At 31.3% G+C, this 23,975-nt stretch overlaps 2 protein-coding genes and 1 long non-coding RNA gene across 3 annotated transcripts; all 3 read left to right on the top strand.

Annotated features, from left to right (window-relative positions):
* Positions 1-6,618: 6,618 nt before the first annotated feature.
* LOC114742006 (TMV resistance protein N-like) lies at positions 6,619-11,020 on the top strand. The gene is made up of 6 exons (XM_028930250.1): positions 6,619-6,762; positions 7,294-7,383; positions 7,497-7,536; positions 7,665-7,713; positions 9,327-9,857; positions 10,078-11,020. The coding sequence occupies exons 1-6, from the start codon at positions 6,619-6,621 to the stop codon at positions 11,018-11,020; spliced, it is 1,797 nt and encodes a 598-aa protein (XP_028786083.1).
* Positions 11,021-12,353: 1,333 nt separating this feature from the next.
* On the top strand, positions 12,354-13,852 carry LOC114742007 (disease resistance protein RML1B-like). Its single transcript, XM_028930251.1, has 2 exons — positions 12,354-13,719; positions 13,842-13,852. The coding sequence occupies exons 1-2, from the start codon at positions 12,354-12,356 to the stop codon at positions 13,850-13,852; spliced, it is 1,377 nt and encodes a 458-aa protein (XP_028786084.1).
* A 35-nt stretch (positions 13,853-13,887) lies between these two features.
* Positions 13,888-15,146, top strand: LOC114742000 (uncharacterized). Its single transcript, XR_003739818.1, has 4 exons — positions 13,888-14,006; positions 14,173-14,280; positions 14,536-14,629; positions 15,056-15,146. It is a non-coding gene; the product is annotated as an uncharacterized LOC114742000 (long non-coding RNA).
* Positions 15,147-23,975: the final 8,829 nt, after the last annotated feature.

Genomic DNA, 23,975 nt, shown 5'->3' on the forward strand with positions numbered 1-23,975 from the left:
ATTTTCACCTGCAACTCTGTTCATTTTCGTCTGTTCCCTTGCATACCTCTGTCAAGGAGGATTTTCTTGGCCTAAAGGGCCTTTAGTCTTGGCTTACGATTTAAATGAGTCTCTTTCCGTAAGTATTCTGTTAATAACTATTCTTGTGTCTCTACTTCTGCTCTCTCTTCTTCGCAACGTCCGCAAAAAGAGAGAACTTATCTCTATTTTCAAAACAGAGTATTCCAACTGCGCGTATGCCGAAGCCCAAGTGAAGGCATAATAGTCTAATGAGAACCGAAATTCAACTTATTTAAACTTTCATTTTTATTAATAAAAAAATAAAAAGAGGGAAAATGAGTGTGAATGTTTTACAACTCTTTGGGTTCCCTCGCCCCAATCCCACATCATGATTAAGGATTGGAGTTTCATCGCTTCTACGTCGTAAGGGCAGATCAAATTACTGAAGTTGCTGGGAAAGGCTTTGCGAATATCAAAGATGAATATCTCATCAGTTAATGAAGACATAAGAAGCTGATGGAAGAAAGTGCGACTTACAAGTCTTAATTTTCTGAGACTACTCTATAATCCATTCGCATTTAGTGTATGCATTTGTTACTTGATGTAGCTTGTACCGGATGAAATATGATTTTGTTGGTTTTGAACAAACCCATGCGAAGACTTAATTATAATATTAAATGTTCCTATTCACCCATATCTTGATCTTTTAAGTTAAGATGTTTTTATTATATCCCCCAATTAGTAATACATCTTCCCCGTGGTGCTTGAAGGAGCTTAGAGTGCTCCAAAAATAAAGGTCACCTTGTTATGCCAGTGTTCTATAGAGTAGATCCTTCACATGTGAGAAAGCAATCTGAGAGTTATCAGAAAGCATTTGCAGAACTTGAGCACAAAAGCATCACCCGGCAACAACTGCAAAAGTGGAGGGAGGCTCTCACTCATGCTGCCAATTTAATTATCTGGTTGAGATTGTGGCTTGGATAGGAAACTATATATATATGCTTAATTATGATTGATCTTTCTCTTATCGTGTTCTTCCATGCTTATAGGGCTAAATTAAATAAAAACTAATTCTTCAACTGTTATACATTACAATTAAAATTAAAAACAACCGGACCCAGCCACCATTCAATACACATGGATATTATTTCTACATCATTTTCTAAGAGACAACAATTTATATATCCCATGTTAAGCATGTGAATGAAATTAAATCTTATATTTTGTTAGTCTCAATCTCATCCCCCGATTCTGTGCATTCAGTTGTTTTCTACTTATTTTGGAAAGCAGAAGGGCTCATTGTCCAATCCATCAGCAATGCTTATAATAGTCCACTCTTCTTATATTATTTCGATGTTCTTTCTGTAGAATCAGAAGAAGGTTTCCTTCCTGATGCTACACTACTATAAAAAAAATTCATTTTCGCACCGTATTTCCTACGGATCAGACGAGTATGAAGCTGTATATTCGTTATTTCCTCATAATTGTCCGTTACATAACAGATGAATCTATATAACTCCTATCTATATTTTTTCAGTCAATGTCTCTCTCTAAGCAGATGAAAATGAGTTTCTAGAACAGACAAATATTGCATAATTTGTAGTAGGGCTGCACATGTCACAGCTGGAGGCTTTGCAAAAAGCTGATATAGTGATGTGCTTGTTCAAAGTAAAATAAAGTAAAAGTTATAGCTTGCTTTTGAAAATAAGTGACAGACAGAACTACTGAACCTGTGAAGGAAACCGAGCATTTTCAAGAATATTCCATCACTTCCAAGTTCATATGGCGAATTAAATGTTTTTGTATGTATTCATTACTTTTGCCTCTTGCTCTAATGTTTTGGTGCTTTTTCTCTCTAACAGGCATCATTTCTTTCATCAAATGGCTTAAGAGGGAGTGATCTCTTCTTGCATTACTCTTTCAGTAAGAATTTCTTGGCACAAAGGATCTTTAAATTATGTATATTTGATGGTGGCAAAGTTGAAAACCTAGTTAATTTTAAATATAAATTAATAAGTTTTAAGATTTTCTTTGGCACGACATTGATTTATAAATAAATCTAAAATAGTGGTTAAATTATTTAAATCTTGTTGAGAATATTACAGTGTAAGCAAACTAAAGTCACCGGCCTGTCATTTCGTATTAACTATAATTTTGTTTGAATATTCTTCACATGACCTTGAAGAACTTGGATTCGTGCCTACTTATTATATCTTCCCTCTTCTTAACGCGTGACTAATTTCAACTTAATTAAGAGTATAATAGGTATATATAATAATGGGCCATCATGCATTTATTAAATTTGAATCATTTCTAGTTTTTTATTAATTAAGCTTTGGGTGAAGGCCTTAAGAAATTTGGGAGGAAGTCTCAAGGTAATTTCCTAACCATGCATTAAAACTCTTCGGAAGTCACCCGGAAACAAGTAAAACCTCAAGTCGTGCTTTAAACCAATTACAGCTGTATCCCATACTCTAAGAAATATTGGACATATGAAATAAATTTTTAGACCCTATCTCTATGCATAATATTGTACCAAAAACAGAAGAAAAAGATGAGTTTCATTTTAGATTATTTATCCGCCTTCAATATTCCCCTTTTTTTTTCTTTTTTTGTGAGCAGCAGGGTATCCCAATTTCAACACAAATTCCGCTCTTTCACGAACTCGCATGCGTAATCATTAAGAACTCGCATGCGTGCCCACTTATTTTCCACACTGACGGGTCAAAAGTAGCTTTAATTAACATGCGTTGGTTGCTTTATTTTTTTGCATGCATATGTGATGTGTCATTACTCAATAATTTGCTTTGCTCTCCACGTGATGTGCGTGGGCGGTGAAGGTCACCGACAGTGCTAGGTTAATTTCTTTTTCACCCCGCTCATAACAGCACGCCAAAATTCCAATTTCCCGGGACCCCTTTTCTTTGAAATGCATGGTCCTGTTTGTTTAAATTAACTGCCCACTTCAGTTGTTAATACTTCTCCGCTTTTAAATATAAAATTTATTTATATATATTTAAGATTGAAGGAGTATAAGGATAGGTTAACTAAGTTAAGTTGATTAAAAAAATTAATTAAATTAATTATTTATAATAAACAGATATTGTTTTTTTTAATGTCCTTACGGATCAAATGTAGTAGCTATAACTATTATTATTATAAAAACTAATTTGAGAAAAATAAAAAAATATAAAAGAAAAATCAGATTATTAAAGCTTATATTTAGAATTAAAATAGAAGTCAAATATTCAAATTACATTAAACCAATTCAATCGGCATCACTGCATCCGCAACCTAACTCTAATGCAATGGAATCGATGTCACAGTCACAACCTAATTCAAAGGGAATCAAAGTAGGGTGCTCCTGTGACATGGAAGAATAGAACAAGGGGCTTGAAAGGTATCATGTTTTTATGATGTTGTGTTCAGATTTCTTTTTTTTTTTTGTTGGATTCAAGCAAAAGTTCAGGTGATTTGTTTTTCTTCTATTTTCCTTGATGCTCAAAATGGTGCTTATCCTCGCGTTGTGCTGCTTACCTCCTATTAGTCCTAGTTTTTGTATTTGTTTTGGTTGCGTATAATTTCTCGAAAGGGAAACAAGTGATAAAATTGAAAGATTGGTAGCAAATAAGTGGTCTGAATGAAGTGCTTGCAATTTTATCCTCTCTCAGAAGCCTGCAAGCTTGACGATGCACAGGAAACTGAAAATAAAAGCCAAAGAGCAATATCAAAGCTTAAAGACACAAAGGTTGAAAACATCATTTTCTGCTATAAAGTAATTTCAATCCTCATTCCGTGTTTATTGCTCACACCATCCTCCACACGCAATTGACTTGCTTTTTGGGTTGACCCCGGTATATACTTTTAAAACATATAAACTAATTTTAATTGATTTTTTTCTCATTTGAAGCTTATAAGGGATATAAAATATGATTAATTGTTCAAAAATAGCATTAATTTCTTTATCATCTCTTTTAGGCGCAAATGCATTCTACTGTCATTGCCCAAAATCTAAACCAAAAATTAAAATTTAGCCACAAAAACCGTCTAATCCTAGTGATTCATTAGCCCTGCCTAGAGGGAAAAACACTATTATGCCCAATTCTAAATATAAGAGTTATACAGCAAATTTAGAAATATTAATAATATTAGTTAAATTAACTATTTATAATAAATACGTATTAGCCATTTTAAAATATTCCCTTCTAGTCATTACCTCATTGATGAATAATACTTTTCATATATACAATAAATGGGGATAATTTGTCCAAAAAAGGAGATATTTTAGGAAAAAATTATAAATTTGAAAGATAAAAAGTATATTAGAATTTTATATATAAAACCAAAACAAATATTTTAACTAACTCTTATATTTAGAATAGAAGAGAGTACAATAACATGCACCTTATCTAAACAAGTCTTTTTCTCTCTCTGTTTTTTAATTTGTAAAAGCTAAACAAAATTCAAAAATGGAAATCAAACAAGCCCTTTAATGATGGCTTGTTTGATTAAAAAGGAGAGGAAATGAGAGCTGATAATAATAAAAAATGTCAATACTTGCACATTTGAATGTTAAAAGTTTAAAACTTTAATGCTTACTAGCTCTCCTCTGCATTTCATTTTAAAGGTTATACAAAATCTTTCATATTATACATTACTATTTGTCGAAGAAAATAATTATTTATTCAATTTTATATTTCTAAAAGAGAAGACGCATCATATATGGTGGAACTCAAGGAAAGGAGTAGAAACACAAATGAGAGAGGCGTAATCATAGGGCTTTATTAAACCAAATTTCGTTAATTAGGAAATTTGATAGGTATATTTCCTTGGAAAATTTCTTTCTTTGTCCCCCCCCTCCCCCGACGAGTCCTTCGGAAACTTGAGTAAGCTTTGGGTGAAGGTCTCCGAGAAATTTGATCAGGATTTCGGTGAAAGTGTGGGGGCAATTTCCTTTCTCTCTGTACCGTGTTTTTCATTTAACGCTGTCTTTGAAATTTGAGATTCAATGCTTGTGAAAGTTCCCAGAAGTCACCCGGAAGCCAACTTTTTGTAAATTTCTAAAAGTTAGCTTTGCTTTTATTTATTATAATTTATATTTATAATTATTTATTATTCAGTATGTTCCATTTTCATTGACTTGGTTGACCAAGTCTACTCCATTAAATCATTCTTAGATCTGAATTAAAAGCGGTCCCAATTATATCTTTTTTGCACATCGTAACAAAACAATCTATAATAAATGAGAGTAAAATAATACTCCGTCCTTCACTTTTAGAAAAAGATGTAATCCAAAATATAAGTTCTTTTTTTTGGTATAACCAAAATATAAGTTCAATTGGAAAAAAAAAATATTTTTGACCCATTTATTTCTTTTAACTAATTTTAATTACTAGTTTGTTAAACGTGATTCAGTTATTTGAAATTTATATATAAGATTAGAGGGAATACATTCATGAAAAAATAATAATCTCTTATAAATAATTAAAAAAAAGACTTCTCTTTTCCTTTTAAATAAGAATTAGGAAAAATCTCAATAAAATCTAGCTGAAATATCTAAATTCAAATTAAAATCTATATTTTTAATAAATTTCTAATCAGGCTGTGAGGCTTAATTTATAATTTCTAAATGTTGTTAAATGTTAAATGACTAAACTGACTCCCTTTTATCAAAAAGAAAAATTGATTATTTTATTCTTTAAGTAATCTCTCATCTGTTACTATTATTTTTTCGGACCGAAAAATAATACAATTGATTTTATAACGTTTAAAATTTGTATGTACAGCTAAGCTTCAAAAATATTCTGATAAAATATCTTAATTACAGCATAAATAGCTTTGAAATAAATATTTTTTATTTTCTATATTTATTTTAAGACCTTAAAATATTTTAATTAGATCAAATATTTAATATTATATTTTCATAATTTACGTTAGTTTTATTTACTTAACTAAACGTTGGATTCACAAAATAAAAAAACACCTTTTATTTTATTCTGTTGTGAAATATTATTTATATCAATTACAAATATTTTTCAACGAAAATATTTTATTTTAAATATATATTTAAAGGGCACTTATATTGTAATTTAAAGTATTTTTTGAAGATTTTACTTATATATAAAAAATTTAAACACCGTAAAAATTACTTATGTTTCTTTAGTCTCAAAAACTAATCATAAGATATGAAAGACTACTTGAAAGGGATAAAATAATCCATTCTTCTTTATAATTAAACAAATACATTCTGATCATTTAGTGACATTCAGAAATCTCTAGTTTATTAAAAGTGTATGCTTTAATTTGGATTTAAGTGTTTCAGGTGGATTTTATTAGGATTCTCCCTAAGATTTAGAGGATTTTATACACTTCCACTTCTTCAATCTTTCTTTTGGTCTTTTAATCAAACCCTAATAATGTCATAAGTCGGATTGATTTTTATATCAGTCAATTTTTTTTTCCATAAAAGGTCAATTTTATTTCAAGGGTTCAAGTACTTCCTACCAGTGTTATCAACATCGTGATTCAAAACGTAGAATCATCCGATTTTATGAATATCAAAATGGTGACATTAAACAAAATCAATTGCCATTGCCTCCTCAGCCTGGCTCTAATGCAATGGAAGCGGCCTCTCTCAAAAGCGCAAATACCACAGCTTGCTTCGATGAATTTGAAGAAATGATTTTGAGTTTTAAAGCTCTCGAGTTGAATGTTCTGCCCATTTTAACTTCATATATACTGCGCTCCCTCCACCCCAAAAAGGTATGCATATTCTGGTTTTAGAAGTTATATACATATATATATTGGTTTTTAAGTACTAATTATGGCATCCTTATGTTGTATGATGGCATGCATACAATTGATTTAAGAGCTTTTTGGGGGGAAAAAATTGATAGTATAAAGAACAAACAAAATGAGGACAGACGGAAGACTGTGTTTTGAAAGAGAAAATTGCATTATATTGCTTACTTTAACCTCGCTTCAATTTATTGTTTAAGCGATACCCTTGCGCTCGAGAGGTTGCTTCTCGCAGTTTGGCTTAGGTTGATATTTGATAGTTGAGATTTAATATTGGATGGTAAAAAGTTAATATTAATTTATATTTATACATTTTTTTAAAGTTTCTATTTTCAATTGTGCAAACCCTAAAATTTAAAATAAAAATAATATTTTAACTGTTATTTTTCTTCGAATAAAAAATTATTAATTTAATTCCTTAGGAGTTCTTAATTTCATAACTGTTATTATTTTAGTTTATGTAAGTTCCTGATGCATTTAGCTTCGTACACTCAGACCATTCCTGGAGACCCTAATCCATATATAGCCAGAGCTTTGGTATCAGTTGCTGTTGGCCATCGGAGCTCCGGAGCTGATAGTGACAAGGTGGGCAGCTATCACGGAGTTTTGAAAATTAAATAAAGATAAATTATATATATTCAGGCCAACAAAAAAAAAAAAGCTCATATCACCATTTATGAGGCTGTTTTGATTGTCAGACCATGTGCGGGGGCCTTCGAATTTCTGGAACTTTTCCAGGTCAAAAAGAATTTCTGGCATTTTAGGCAATAATCTGCTCCATAATAATGCATGGGAATTGTTTTCACCCCTGCAAAATCCAACCAGTCAAAAGTCATCCTTACCAATTTGTTGTTACCGTTTTTCAGACATTAAATTCACCTCCTGCGGTAACGTGTTCCGCCAGGCGCCAGTTCCGTGATTTGATTATTTTCTTTCTATTTTTAAGCTATTTTCAAAAATTTTAATAAATTTTAAAATTTATCATTATTTAATATACGCTATATTACCTTCAAAAATACAAAGTCTATATTATACTACCTCTTGTCTTTAATATAAGACTTCGTTTGATTTTTATTTTGGTCTTAAATGTAAGATCTCAATCCCCCTTGTCTGTCATATTTATCCGTTTTTTTTCTAAGATGTCCTTCTAAAAATTGTTGTGCTAGCCAATAAACTTGGTTATTAAGGATATTCTAGGAAAGACAACACTTATTTATTACAAATAACTAACTAACTTATTCTTTTAATCTGCTCAAATTAGTCAACCAGTTCTTATATTTAGGATCGAAAGTAGTAATGAATGGAGACGGGTAGTTATTGGCTAAATGGTTCTCATAATCAATTTTTTAAAAAAATTATTTTTCGTTTTATGAATTAAAACTCTTCTCTTTAAAATAAGGTAATCCAAACAATCATTAAACTCGTTTTGCCAGCAAGTCATTTAGGAGCGATCTTCTGTAACCTCTCCTTGCGCGATTGCTAAAAGGGGTGAAGGCTAAGGTCTAAATTAAAATTAAGCTTTTTAAAACGGAAAAAAATGTCACTTGAATGGTAGGGAATATATACCTTCTCTTTTTTTTTTTTTTTGGGTCAAAGATAGGGAATAGACGCCCGTAATTTTCTGGTCAAATAAAAAAAAACTATACCAGTAATTTTAGAAACGACTGGCAATAGTTCGGGTTATGTTAATTAAAACATAATTATTCTCCAGTTTTCTGTTTCACCTTCAATTCTAGCCATAACTATCTGCAGCTATAAACGAACTTAAGTTTTCACGAATCTGAAAAACAAATTAAACTAATTACCTTACTGGCATTAAGGTAAAAATAATAATTGTTTTATTTTACTTTATTATATTTAATACAAATTAGATGCACATGTCCATACAAATACGTCAATCACAAATACCGCGTGGTACTGTGATCCAATTGTGTGTGAACTTCATCGAAACCAGCCTCTCTCCTTTTTGCCTTAGCTGCCCCTCTTTATTTAAAAGTCACCGTTTTGGTGCGGAATAGGTGAAGCAGAACCCTTTTTTGAATTTTTTAAATAAGCATTTGGCTTTGTCAAATATTTTCTCAGTAACACCTAAAACTTGTTTAGAATAATTTATAAACAACTTTTTAATTGTAAGTTATAAAATACAATATAATTATATGAGAAGAGTTTTATCTTAATTTATATAAAAATACTTATAAATACTTATCAAAATGGATAAAAATAAGCTTCGATAGTCTAAAAATAAAGCGTTAAGCATCACTAACTAAAGTGGCGAGGGCAGCGGATGAAAAGAAGCCAGTTCCCACTTTCTAACTTGCTTTTGGGTTTAGTCAACATTTCGGGTAAAGTGCCGGAGTAATTTACTTGCTCTCCGTACTATGCTTTCTTCATTTAGTGCTGTCTTTCCCTTCCTCTGAAATTTGAGAGCCACTGATTCATTAATTTACCCAACCGACTTCTGTAACCTTATCTTCCCCTTTGGCCGGTTTGTTTCCTATTACAAATTCTTGGATCTGAATTGAAAGCAGTCCCAATTCTCTTTTGCATATTGTGGCCAGGCGATCTGCTATGGCTTCATCTTCTTCCTCTGCTCCATCTTCTCAATCTCCCAAGAAATATGATGTTTTTATTAGTTTTAGAGGTGAGGACACCCGCTTGAATTTCACAAGCCATCTTTATCATGCTCTTTGTGGACAAAAAATATATGCATACATCGATGACAGCCTCGAGAAAGGAGATGAGGTATGGCCATCTCTTGAGAAAGCCATTGAAGATTCAACTCTGTTCCTTGTGGTGTTCTCAGAAAACTATGCATCTTCCACGTGGTGCTTGAAGGAGCTTGCAAAAATATTAGAGTGCTGCAGAAATCAACGTCACCTTCTTATACCTGTGTTCTATAGAGTAGATCCTTCAGATGTGAGGAAGCAACGTGGGAGTTACCACGAAGCATTTGAAGGACATGAGCGCAAAAGCAGCATCAACACGCAACAACTGCGCCAGTGGAGGGAGGCTCTCACTCATGCTGCCAATTTATCCGGTTGGCATTGTAGCCCCGATAGGTAACTTGTATATATATGCTTATGATCTTTCTCTGATATATGTATATATCTAGTTATGTCATCTAATATAAGTAATATTTCTCAAAAAAAATATTATGACAAATTTTAAAATTTGGCAAATCTTCATAGTTACATGTCATTAGGAATAGTTCAAAATTTGAAATGGATAGATGATGTGGTATTAAATTTGGTGCCTCTTTATTTTTTCAATGGTGTGTAGGAATGAAGCGGTGCTAATTGAAGAAATAGTGAATTGTATCATGAAAGAGTTGGACCGTAGGTATCAAAGTGAAGATCATCTAAAAGGCTTGATTGGAATTCACAAAAGAATGGCCGTTGTAGAATCAATGTTGGACACAGGTTCAAAAAATGGTGGTTGCCAATTCATTGGAATTTGGGGGATGGGCGGTTTGGACAAAACAACTCTTGTAAGAGCATTGTATGACAAGCGGCATTTTGAATACGAAGGGTCTTACTTTCTGGAAAAAGTGGGAGAAAAATTAAAAAAAGATGGAATAGATGCTTTAAGGAAGGAACTTGTTTGGAGTTTATTGGGGGGTAAAGCAATATATTCTCATATCATGACTAGGCTTCGTCGGACAAAGGTTTTCATTGTGCTTGATGATGTTGATAATGCTGAACGATTAGAAAATTTAGTTGGAAGATGTGAATTTGGATCAGGTAGCAAAGTCTTAATAACAAGCAGAGATAAGCAAGTGCTTCGTACGAAAGTGGATGATAATAATATATATGCGCTTCATGGTTTGGATCCTTATGAAGCTTTTCAACTTTTCTCCTTGAATGCCTTCAAAACAGGCTGCAGTGATCTGAAGATAAGAGAGCTAGCAGAAGAAGTGACTAAATATGCAGGTGGAAATCCATTGGCTCTAAAGGTTTTAGGCTCCACCTTGCGTGGCAAAAATCAAGAAGCATGGAAAAGCCAATTGGCAAAGCTTCAAAAATTGTTTTGTCCAGAAGTCATTGATATCCTCAAATTGAGTTTTGAAGGACTTGATAAGGAAGAGAAAAATATTGTCTTGCACGTCGCATGTTTTTTCAATTATTATTATGATGCTGAGGATGTAAAAAAATTGTTAGATCCATGCGGTTATTCAACCGAGATTGGATTGGCAAGACTTGAGAAAAAGCCTTTTAGATATTGATGAAGGAAAAATATATATGCACAGTCTAATAAAACAAATGGGTAAACAAATTGTCCGTGAAGAATCATTAAAATATCCTACATGGTGCAAAATTTTGGATTTTCAGGGAAAGTTCTGTAATATTAGAAAAATATGGTAAGTGTGAAATTTCTACATTTATTTATTAAAAAGATTGTTGAATTCCAAATTCCTATTTGACGTATATAATATTTTTATTACTATTATAATTTTTTTGTTTGTTAGGGACGTATTGAAGGCATGGTTATTAGCCTTTCAGAAGTTGAAGAGACGAGCGTAATTATTAAAGCATTTCGTTCAATGCCCAATCTAAAGTTTCTTAGGGTTTGTGGAGATTTGAATGGACAGCTTAGGAACAAGTTAAATGCTTCTTGTATGAAGTTTCTGTCAAAAAAACTCATGCTACTGGATTGGGTGGGATGCCCTTTAGAGTCCTTGCCAACGACATTTAAGGCTGAAAGTCTTGTTCGATTGAAAATGCCCTTCAGCAGATTGACAAGACTTTGGGATGGAGTGCAGGTGAATTTTATATTTTTTCTTACAAAATATTGTTAATACATCAGTTGGAAAATCTTTATTAAATACGCTCCGCTCAGCCCTTTTTATAAGGTCCAGATAAAATCTCTTACAAAATTCAATGAAATATTGATAACCCATTCTAAATAAATGCCTTCGTCTTTCACCTTCACACTAAGCTCCATGCCCTTTACTTATAAAGATTACTATCTCTGTTGAACTATAAGCATCAAATCTTTGAAGCTTTTTTTTTTTAATAAGTTATAATTTGGATTTACCTAATCATTAAATACATCATTTTTTTTTTGTGAGATACATCATTTTTATTTTTTACTTTTAATTGATTATATATCTTTCTAATTCTTTTTTTTTTCAACTCATTCTCTCATATCTCTTTTTCTACATATTTTTTCTCTCACTTATCCTCTCCATAAACAAACATGTTTTAAGAAAATAAGTTACATTTTCTTTTATCATTTATTATTTTTAACTAATTTTAATCAAATTATGTGATGTAGTTATTTGGTATCTTCAATCGGAGGGAGTATTGATTAAGATTATGAAAAGTTGTAAAATTTAAGTTGTTGACAATAGCTAATTTCAACTTATTTTCTCAGCACAACAGGCAGCGAAACCTTATAAAAAGGAATAGATAAGTAATTTAATTTGGTTTTGGCCACCAATCTTATCATGTAATTTATGCTTTTACAGAATCTTCGGAACTTAATCGCAATTACGCTCACTGGTTCAACAAACTTGATTGAACTCCCAGATTTTTCCAAGGCCACACGTCTTAAATATGTTATCTCATGTCTGTACAAAATTGCGGAGTGTTCATCCATCTATTTTATCTCTCCCCAGCCTGCATAGTTTATGGCTACGCCGTTGCAAGTCCCTTACCAGCCTTACAAGCGATACCCCTCTCCAATCTCTCAGTCGGCTCGATGTAAGTTATTGCTCAAGTCTGGAGGAATTTTCAGTAACCTCAGAAAATGAAGAGCTCTGTTCACACCTTTCAGGAGCTGCCATCAGAGGTGCGTTGCGCTCATCAAGTGGGCATCGCAGCAAAATTCGTGACTTAGCTATAGCCAATTGCGGAAATGTGACAAGCGTTCACGAATTGATTGAGCTGCGTGACCTTCGAGGTGTTGACGCTGGAGGCTGTAATGAGCTAGCGTCACCTCTCCTGTCCAAGTGTGATAAGATGGGTGCTTTGGAAAGACTCGGGCTTCCGTATTGCAATGAATTATCTGAACTTCCTAATGACATCAGGTTGCTGTTATCATTACGTGAGTTAGATCTCTCACACACTCGTGTACAGACCTTGCCTTCGAGCATCAAACATCTTTCACGCCTGCAACGTCTTTACCTGGAGGGATGTAAAAGGCTTCGTTGTCTACCAGAGCTCCCTCCCTCTGTCTTGCAATTGTTTGCAGAGGACTGCATATCCCTTGAGACCATACAATATTCACCTTTGACAAACGAAGGTGAAGAAGGAAAAGAGAAGGCATGTCCACGCTTTATGTTCACAAATTGCAAGAAGCTGAATCGACGGGCAATCGAAGCTGCTGAGGCAAGAGTGCTACTTGCGATAAAGAAAGCCACTTATGACGATGCTATATTGGAATATCCAGGAAAAATAGTTCCAAAGTGGTTCAAGTTTAAGAGTACTGAAGAGGATCCCATGACTGTGAATCTCAGTTCGATTCCAAATTCTGAGGATGGGGGATTCCTTTTTTGCGTCGTCTTTTCTAAATTACCATTAGAGGGGGGAGGAGAAATTGATGCCAAATGGCTTATTGATGGTAAATATGCTTGCAGGGCCGCCAAAAGCCCGTTTTACTTGTATGGGCCGTCCTCAAAGCATGTTGGTCTTTGGTATGATCCCGATTCACTTGGAGAACTAAAAAGGAAAATTGAAGAAAGGAAAAGAAATGGTCAGAGCAACATGGAGCTTAAAGTTAAATTCGAAGCTCGTTGGTATGATGACAGAACGGCAGAGATCAAAAGGTGTGGAGTATGCCCAGCATCTGCAGTTGAATATCAAGATGGTGACATTAAACAAATTCAATTGCCATGGCCTCCTCAGCCTAGCTCTAATGCAATGGAAGCGGCCTCTCTCTCTCGAAAGCGCAAATGCACTATAACTTCATACGGATCAAAAGGTGACATTCGTTCGGATGATGACAGAATGGTAAAGATCAGAAGGTGCGGGGTATGCCCGATATCTGCGGATGAATATCAAAATGGTGACATTAAACAAAATCAATTGCCATTGCCTCCTCAGCCTGGCTCTAATGCAATGGAAGCGGCCTCTCTCTCTCGAAAGCGCAAATACCACAGCTTGCTTCGATGAATTTGAAGAAATGATTTTGAGTTTTAAAGCTCTCAGGTTGAATTGATCTAAACACTATAACTTCATACATCACTCTCGTGCATCCACCTCAAAATGGTATACTCTGGTTTTAATTATAGACATGATTTTTGTATGTTTGTACGTACTAATTACCGCATATAATTAATTTAACATTTTTTTTCTATTGAGATTTGATTCTAGTCTTGAGGTCTGAGGAGTCCAAATTGCATTGCTGATCTTAACCTTTCTTTATTGTTTTAAGCTAAGATGATGGGAGTGACGATTACATTCGACTATTGACCTCGGCATATTACGGCCACGACTTTCTTTCTGTTGGATCTTGAAGAGTTGGATTCAACTGGACATTAAGGTAATTACTTCTTAACCAAGCAGATTGAGAAAGAAAATGCGAATTCACCTCCTATGTGCAAATATGTTTTGTCTCCATTTACCTCATTGCTGCATCTTCTCTGATGGTCAAAGAAATATATGGAGCTTGAGGTTGAGGAAGCCATTGAAGGAGTTTGCAGACATAAGAAATAGATGTGAGCTTGATTTGTTTTCTGTTATAGAATGAACCAACTTCATAAAATCAGTTCAATAGATTGAAAGCCTTCTCTGGTAGTGTCTTTGGTCATCGGCGTCGATGATTCGCTGGTCGCCGCCGCGTGTGAAGATGGCTCCCTGGAGATTTGAATCTTTTCCACCTGACACAGAAGGTGCGGAATAATTGCTTTGTCTTTAGCATTTTATAAGCTATACTTCGTTTGCCTTTTTATAACTTTGCATTTGGACCTGACGTTTAAGTTTGGAAGGCCGCTTATATATCTTCTTGTGGCTGCGGGGTTAATCAAGTTAAAAAGCGCTCGGCATCTTAAAACAATGGCTTGGTTCCCAAGTTTGAAGAATTTTCGAGACTAAAAGAAAAACTCCAGAGAGTCAAATATTATCAGTCTTGTGGCCTCAAATATCTTTAAATTGCTGAAATTATGTTTCGTTTTGTAAACAAAAGAACGTTTTTAAAAAAAATCCAAATGGTTGCCCTGGTCATTGTCAATACGTCACCTTTTTGTTCTGCTTCCTGATTACATATGTTAATACATGTCATTTAAGGACTTGCCTAGTATTTGGTAATGCTGTTGCAGGCTGTGCTTGGTTCGGCTGGTGTCTCATTATATGGCAGATGGCTTTGTCACCATCTAAAAGTGCCGTTATTAATACTGAAGCAGAGCCTGATCACATGAGGAAATAGGAATGGATCATTTGTCTCAATAATAGGGACAAGGATCGCGAAGAACATGAAACCAGTGGAGGCGAAGAAGATTATGACTCACCCAATTCTCTTAAGACACTTGAGTATCCACCCGTAGCAATTGGTTGTGATTATGGATCTGTGCAAATATATGCTAATTCAGGTGTGCTATTTGCATACTCTGATCTAAAGTTCTTAATTGCCTTTTTGATATAAATCTCTATATCAGCTCCGCCTAGTTCTCAATTCGTTTTCCTTTCTCTTGGAATTATCTAAAGTTCTCAAGGCTCCATTTCATTTTGGCCTGCAACACTGGGTCTTTTTTCTCTTGCATAACTTTGTCAATGAGGATTTTCTTGGCACAAAGGGGCTTTAATCTTCGCTTATGGTTTGAACGAGTCTCTTTCTATAAGTACTCTGTTAACAATTAAGTATTCTTGTGCATCTTCTCTCCCTCCTTTGCAACTCCTGCAGGAAAAAAAGAAAACTTTGGACTTGTTTGGCTTTGTTTTTTTCGTTTTCCTATTCCCAAAATAATTTTATAAATTATTTTCTTAAAACAAAATTTGAAAATAAAAAGCAAAAAATATGTTTGGATAATTATTTTAAAAATTTATATTTGAAAGAAAAAATATAAAAAATCATATTTGGCAAGTGGTGACCGTCATTGACAGTGATACATGTTGGGTGGTAGATAAGAAGAAAAGAAGGTTTCTCTAATATTTTAAAATAAAAAATAAAAAATATAAAAACAAAAGCAAGAAAACATCCAAAAGTTGTTTTATATTTTTAGTTTTTAAAAAACATATTACTGTTTGTTTCTAATTTTTTAAAACAACCAACTAAAATTAAATTGTCAAGCAAGTTTTTTTTTTTTTAATCCTCAAATTATTCCCTCACTTCAATTTCATTGGCTCCCCTCAACCAAACAACCAAAACATTCCATTTTCTTTGGATTACAGGTTACAACAATACATTTTTTTCAATAAATGATAAGTTAGAGTCTCGTGTTTGACTATACTCTTCCTTTCTTAAATATAAGTCTCAGTATTCAGATCTATTATGGGCATTAGTTTCTAATCTCACACATAACTGGTATGGATTCTGCCACAAAATATAAAATAAAAAAGGATTTTTAAAGATAAAATGATGAAATAAATTGATTTACTTGTTACTGACCTAAGATATTATTATCCATAAAGTTGTCTCTATACATTTATATTTAATGTACAATTTGGTTGATCTTGATTTTATTTACATCTATGTGACAAATTTAATTAATCCAAGTATCTGCTGAACGAGGACAATGTCATTAATTACTAACCTTATTTCTCTTACAAATTAACAACTTGTAAGTACGGGAACCAATACCTATAATTAAAGAAAAAAGGTAAGAACCTAATTAAAAAAATTACGAAAGCCTGATTAAAAATCAAGTAACTAGAAAGATTTATGAATTAGTTTCCCCTAAATTGGAATCACAAAGTATTGAGATGTGAGAATTATAACTGTTGGCAAAAAAAAAAAAAAAACAGAGAGAGAAATAATTCATAATCAGGAAGATATTAATTGGAGAGTTTTTTTTCCAGTGTTTAGATTGAGAACATAAATAAAAGAAAGTTTTAATTAATACTCGTAACTTGAAAGAGGCCCATCCCCTCGTGTAAATGGTATGTGTTCCATTCCATGAAGTCTCGCAGACGTAATTCCATTGACTTGGTTGCCTGAATCAGCTCCAGGACCACCTTAATTATCTTCCCCAGTAGAATAATCCCCCCACAGGCCCTGTTTATTTCCTATTGAATTTAAGCTTTTGGATGAAGGCCTTCAGAGAAATTTGGGAGAAAATGTCAAGGTAATTTCCTAACCATGCATTGAAACTCTGCGGAAGCCACCCGGAAACAAGTTAAACCTCAAGTCGTGCTTTAAACTAATTACAGCTATATCCCATACTCTAAGAAATGTTGGACATATGAAACAAATTTTTAGACCCTACCTTTATATATGCATAATATTGTACCAAAAACAGAAGAAAAAGATGAGTTTCATTTTAGATTATTTATCCGCCTTCAATACTCTTTGGTTTCAACACTAATTTCTCAATATGAAGATTTTGAGAAAAAAATTTTAAATTTGAGAAAATGTAAGAGATAAGGTAGATTATTAAAGTCTTATATTTAAAATTAAAATAGAAATCAAACTAACTTTTATATTAAAGATTGGAAGTAGTATTATTTATGAAGAACATATATTAATTTATATTTGTAAAGTTTTTTTAAATCATTAAATACTGTTTAATGAAAATTTTTGTGATAATCAATATGAAGATTTTATCTGGGAGGGAATAATGTTATTTTACACCAGAAAAATCTACACATTGAAAATTCATCCTTATCCATTTATCTCTACAGTTGTCCAGACATTAAATGCATTATCCTGCTGCAACGTGTTCCACGAGCGCGAGAAAAGTAATAGTGATAATACAAAACTAAATACTCTTCCGATTTTTAATATAAAATCCATTTAACTAATTTGATTAAATTAAATAAGTTAGATAAGTTAGTTAATTATAAAAAAATATGATACATTTTTTCTAAAATACCATAATTATTTTTTTTAATACCTCATTTCCCTCTTTTATTTGATTATGGTTGAAAGAGTATCTATAGGAGTAATTTAAAAAAAATTGATAAATATAAAAAATAGATCTTATATTTAGAACTAAAACTAACTCAATAATTAAGTCGAAGGAATACATTTAAGGTTAATTTAAAATGGTTTATAAACAATTTTTTAATTTGATCCACGAAGCATAATAATTTATCCCAAGATATTTTTATAAGTGATTTTCGATTGTGTGGGGATTCTCTGTGCTCATTTCACCGCTGTTTCGCTGCTTTTGGGGTCACGCTTAATCCGTATCAGCCGACATTTACAGCTGTATCTGCACAATTTCCCATTACGTACTCTGTTCCGTATTTATTGCTCACACCCTCTTTGTTTATTGACTTGCTGTTTGAGTTTCACCTCTTGCCAAACAGGAACCTAGGTAGAAGTAGGAATCAGGACCGTACTTTCATGACTGACACGTTTAAAAAAACTGATCCTCTTAGACTGAAATTTTAAAAATATTCTAATTTGTTAGGTCCGTTTTTTAAACTAATGGGTCAGGCTTCTAACCGGTTTAAAAAAATATTATTTATTATATTTCTCATATTTTTATTAAAAAATAAAAATAAACTAGTAAAATTGTTAATAAAAGACATAAATATGAATAAAATTAAGTCACAAATACAAAATATCATCATATATAAATATCGATCAACATCCAATAACATTTAAAACATTCATTAACAAGATAACAACATCCAAAAGTTTTATTTATAGTGCAATTATGCAATAAATAAATACTATCATTAATCTTTTGAAATTTTATCATCATTATAATTAATTACTCTTCTTCATAAATATGTTTTTCTTTCATAACAAAAATATCAAGTTTTTCTTCTTTATAGAAATTTTACTTTTAAATTTTGCAATCTAACTATTATTTTAGTTTAATGTGAGAAACATTGTTGTTGAAACTCATGAATTTTTAATTCAAATTATAGAATCACAAGTTATATAAGTATAAAAATACTATATTATCAAATATATATAGTTTAAAAATATCAACGCATATAATATAAATCAAATCATTGTTAAAATTTAAATTAACTCATTTTTTAAAAAATTTAATTGGATAAATTATTGTTTAAAACTAAATAAATCAAATCATTCTGTAAAATTTAATTTTAAAATAATAATAATAACTAAATATTTAAAATATTATTAATAATGTAAAAAATTAATAATATTAGAATTACATAAAAATTTAAAAAACAAAAAAAATATAAAAGGATCTAGATGGGCAGGCCATTGGCTCTTCAGGGTTTGTTTTTCATTTAAGGAAAAAAATTTCAAACTCAGATCTTATAATTTCAGAATCTAAACAGACCGGCATGATAGACTCAGCCTATATTCCGGCTTTAGACTTAGGCTTTCTCCCATGGTTTGTTGGATGTCTTTACCGCTAAAAAGGTTTTATTTTGACTCCAAAAGCATGATAAGACTTTACTTTTTTTGGACAAAAAGGTGAGGACTTTCACTGTAAATGTAATACCAACATGTTATTATATATTACTTTTTCATGGACTACTATTTTTTGAAGAGGATAATTATTAGTCCAATTTTATATTTCTCGGAAGCGAGAACACATGCCAGAACTCAAGAAAAGGAGTAGAAACGCAAATTAGAAAGGTATACTTGTTTGGATTAGGATAAAAGTCAGTAATAACTTATATTTAGATTAGTTTTTATATAAAAAACAGTTTGATAAATACTCTTTTGATTCTTAATATAACACTCATTTAACTAATTTGATTAGATTAAAAAAGTTAGATAAGTTAGTTAATTATAAGAAAAGTAACATATTTTTTCTAAAATACCATAATCATCTTTCTTAATACCCCTTCTCCCTCTTCTACTTGATTATAGTTGAATGAGTATCCATAAAAATAATTTAGAGAAAACTGATAAATATGAGAAATGAATCTTATATTAAAGATCAAAATCAACTTAATAATTATATCTTGTATCGATGATAAGAGGAGTAATATGTTTATTTGGATGTACGTCCGGGTTAGTTTCTTGTTCACCCACTCATAATAGCACAGCAAAATTCCAACTTCCTAGGACCTCCTTTCTTTGAAATGCGCAGCCCTGGTTGTTTAAATTGACTATTATTTATGTAAAACATAGATTAATTTATATTTTTAAAGTGTTTTTTAATCATTAACTACTTTTTAATTAATTTTTTTGTTATAATCAATATGAAGATTTTGACGAAAAAAATTTATAAATTTGGGAAAATAAGGTGATTAGTCAAAATAAATCTGGAGGGCGTAATATTATTTTACACCAGAAAAACCCACACAACGAAGATTCATCCTTATCAATTTATCTCCGCGTTAATTCACCCCTGCGGCAACCTGTTCCACGAGTTCTGTGATTGCTTACTCCTTTCCATTTACAGTTTATCTAAATCATTCGGATTTGACCCCTCTGGATTCTATAAAGTCATGTGATCGTTTAACCTGTTCCACTAGAGGCGGGGTTTACTACATTTAAAGCGAGATTTATCATTTTACATAAGCAAATCACTACACTTTTTAATCGGTTCCACACTTAGGACTTTTCATATCATATGTCATGTTCTGGGGAATTTACTACATCATAGGCGGAATTTACTAAGCTTCCAATGAAATTGTAAAAAAAGTTGTTTAAATGACATTCATGAAATAGTGTAACTTGGGTATTGTTTATTATTGTTAAATTCGCAAATTAACTCTTTGAATTTAACATGTTTATGTCTTTAGCTTAAAAAATTGTGTTGACTCTCTTTTAAATTCATGACCGCTGTAAACTCAATTGAATTTACAAGTTCACTCATTAAGTTTATTGTTTTTACGTTTTTAACTTATAAAATTGTGTCAAATCACCTTTAAACTCGTGTTAAATTTTTGAATTTTATTATGTTCTTTATATATAAATTTTATAGAAATTTCTTTATTGAATATGACAAGTTATGAATATTAATGGGTTTAATTTCAATTATTTAAATTTAAATGAAATTATTATCATTTTTTATATTTTAATTATTTAATTATATACTTCTAATATCAATGACGCAAAAGTAAACTCTTACGAGTTTAATATTCAAGTTTGGGATCCAAATTTACATGTTTAATGTTTATTATGAGTTTGTTTAAATTCTTGAGTTTGACAATCTTGATATTGTTGGTAACTTGGTTACCACTCCAATGGTGTAGTAAATGATTATTTAAATTGTGACCCGTAAAGGCTTATAAATTCCTGATGTGGAATGGTGAAAAGTACTTCAAATGTCATGCATTTCGTCTCGAGGGGGTTTGGCATTTTCAAAACCGCGGTTTCAAAAATACTTTTTCGCAAAACGAGGTAACCTCCTCTACATATTTATTTCGTAATCCGTAAAGCACTTTTAAAACCATAATTTGTTTTCTATCCAAATACCCCCTAGTAGTAAGTTTCCCAAAACTTGACCAAAAAAAAAAAAGTTCCCCAAAACAAGTTTTACTTTGATAGCTATTATATTCTTCTTGCTCTAAATATAAAACTCTTATATACGTTATAAAAAAGATCTTGTATTTAGAATTGGAAGAGTAGATATTATTTCGCACTATTTTGACAAATGGATTCGGTGGTTCAATGAAAATATAATTTTTTTTGCGATCTAAGAAGTGGTGAGATTAAATCTCATTTCGACCATCTTAGCGCAAAAAAATTATTCAATAATTTGCTCCATAATAATGCATGTGTATACTGTTTCTATTCCTTACAGTTACACGCTGATCACGAACATGCTGGCGTAAGGGAAAAAAAATTGTTTCCATTCTTGATTATATAATGGTTAAATAATTACTTAAGTAATATTCTCTCTGATCTTATTTATAAATTTCAATTTGAAGTTGTCTTAATATTTAATGTCATTTTTTAAATTCTGTCCTTAATTGTTTATTATCTCTCATTTACCATACTCTCTCTTATCACATTTCTCTACAAATTCTCTTTTATTGTTTTTCTCATTTATTATAAGTGTATATTTTGAAATAAAAGTATATTTATAATCTATTTATTATTTTTAACTAATTTTAATTAATTATTTGTTATCTGCAAATTAGTTATTTGAAACTTATAATAGAGATCAGAAGGAATATTAAACAAGTTAATTAAATTAACTATTTATAAAAATGTGAATTGATTAATTTTCTCAAAACATTCTCTTAAATCATTTGTATTCAAAACTATTTTTCATGAAATTTTTTTATATACAATCAATGTCAATATTTTTTAAAAAACCTATCAATTTAGAAGATAAAATAAATTAAAAATTAATATTTAGTGTAAAACCAAATCTCTACTTATATTTTGAATTAGATGGAATAATCCAAATTCATCCTTGTCAACTTACTGTTGGCTGTTTCAGACATTAAATGGACATCCTGCTGTAACGTGTTCCACCGGTTCGTGAAAAATACTAGTACAAATACAAAAGCAAATACTATTTAGTTCTTTATTATAATTTTTTTAAACTAAATTACACGATTTAAAAAAACAGTTAAAATTAGTTAAAAATAATTAATATGTAACAAATACAATTTTTTTGGAATATATCCCTATATATAAATGGGCAGATATGAGAAAATAATAATGAGATAAATGAATGAAGAGAATATATTAGATGTATTAAATTAGGGGTAAAATAAGTAATAATACATTAAATATTCAAAGAAACTAAAAAAAATCTTATAAAAAAAGAAAAATATTTAAAAAATTAGATTATATAATAAGGGACAGAGGGAATATATATATATATATATATATATAAGCCGTTTAAAATGATTTTTAAGGAGCTTTTGAATTTCGGCCAAAAATAAAAAAGAGCTTTTGAATTATGGTTTATAAATCTGTGCTTAATTCGCTGTTGTCTCCGTGCTCTCAGAGTCTAGCGCAATCCGCATCGGCGAGCATTTACGGCTGTGTCTGCACAATTTTCCATTACGTACTCTGTTCCATGTTTATTACTTCCACCATCTCTATTTATGGACTTGCCTTTTGGGTTTCACCTGCCCAAACAAGAATTCCTTTTTTTATTTGCTGAAACTGAAATAAAAAAAAAAAAGGAAATCAAACAAGTGGCCAGGCTTCTCCAAAGGTTTGCAGGATGTCTCTCACCGCTAGAAAGGCTTTATTTTGACTAAAAAAAAGATGATAAGACTTTCATTTTTTGGACAAATAGGTGAGGACTTTCATTATAAATGTAATGCAAATATACTACTTCTCCTGTTCTAACTGTAAGATCCTTATATAATATATATAATATAAAAAATCAAGTCTTATATTTAGAATTAGAACAGTGTTATGTATTACTAACTTTTGAAGAGGATAATTATTTGTTCAATTTTATATTTCTCAAAAGCGAACACACATGCCAGAACTCAAGAAAAGGGGTAGAAACGCATATTAGAAAGGGGTAATTATGGTGCTCTATTATACTCCCTCCATTCCTTATTATAAGAGACAAATAACCAAATTACGTTGATAAAAAAACAGTTAAAATTAGTTGAGGACAATTAATATGTAAAAAGTATAATGTTTTTTTCCAACAATACCTCCATTAATAAGGAAAGAGAGTATGAGAGAGAATAATTAAATTATTAAAAAAAAGAGAAGTAGGAGGGAAAGAGAGTATGAGTTGGAGATAAAATAAATAGGGCTAAAATAGGAAATCAATACAAAAAAATTGAGATAACTTTTAAGTGTCTCTTATATATGAAAACATGCTATAAGTATCAAATGTCTCTTATAATAAGGAACGGAGGAAGTAATAAATTTCACTCAGAAATCTGATTTGACTTTTTACTTTTTCCCAGCTGCCCTGGGGAGGTTTGACTAAGCTTTTGGGTCAAGCTAAAAGGATAATTTCCACTTACTAAGAGCTCGTTGGGTGGAGTGAAAATCTTGGGGTGGAAAAAGAAAATACTCTCCTAGTCCTGTTTATAGGGTAGAGAGAAAATATTTTTTTGTCCTATTTATAAGTTACTTTATTAAATTTTTACTATGAATGTAGCATATTACCCTTCATTTATTATAGTGTAGATAGTTACGAGTATTTTTTTTAAAGGAGTATATATTAAATAGAAGTAAAGTCGAAAGGTTGTTATATTTTAATG

Source organism: Neltuma alba, unplaced genomic scaffold, assembly GCF_004799145.2.
Source record: "Neltuma alba isolate B1F8T4 unplaced genomic scaffold, ASM479914v2 tig00003610_pilon, whole genome shotgun sequence".
Lineage (NCBI taxonomy): Eukaryota > Viridiplantae > Streptophyta > Magnoliopsida > Fabales > Fabaceae > Neltuma > Neltuma alba.

Coding starts and splice junctions, on each gene's coding strand:
- LOC114742006 (XM_028930250.1), top strand. CDS start 6,619: ATGGAAGCGGCCTCTCTCAAAAGCGCAAATACCACAGCTTGCTTCGAT. Junction 7,537..7,664: donor AATTTCTGGAACTTTTCCAG/GTCAAAAAGAAT, acceptor ACCGTTTTTCAG/ACATTAAATTCACCTCCTGC. Junction 9,858..10,077: donor TGGCATTGTAGCCCCGATAG/GTAACTTGTATA, acceptor AATGGTGTGTAG/GAATGAAGCGGTGCTAATTG.
- LOC114742007 (XM_028930251.1), top strand. CDS start 12,354: ATGTTATCTCATGTCTGTACAAAATTGCGGAGTGTTCATCCATCTATT.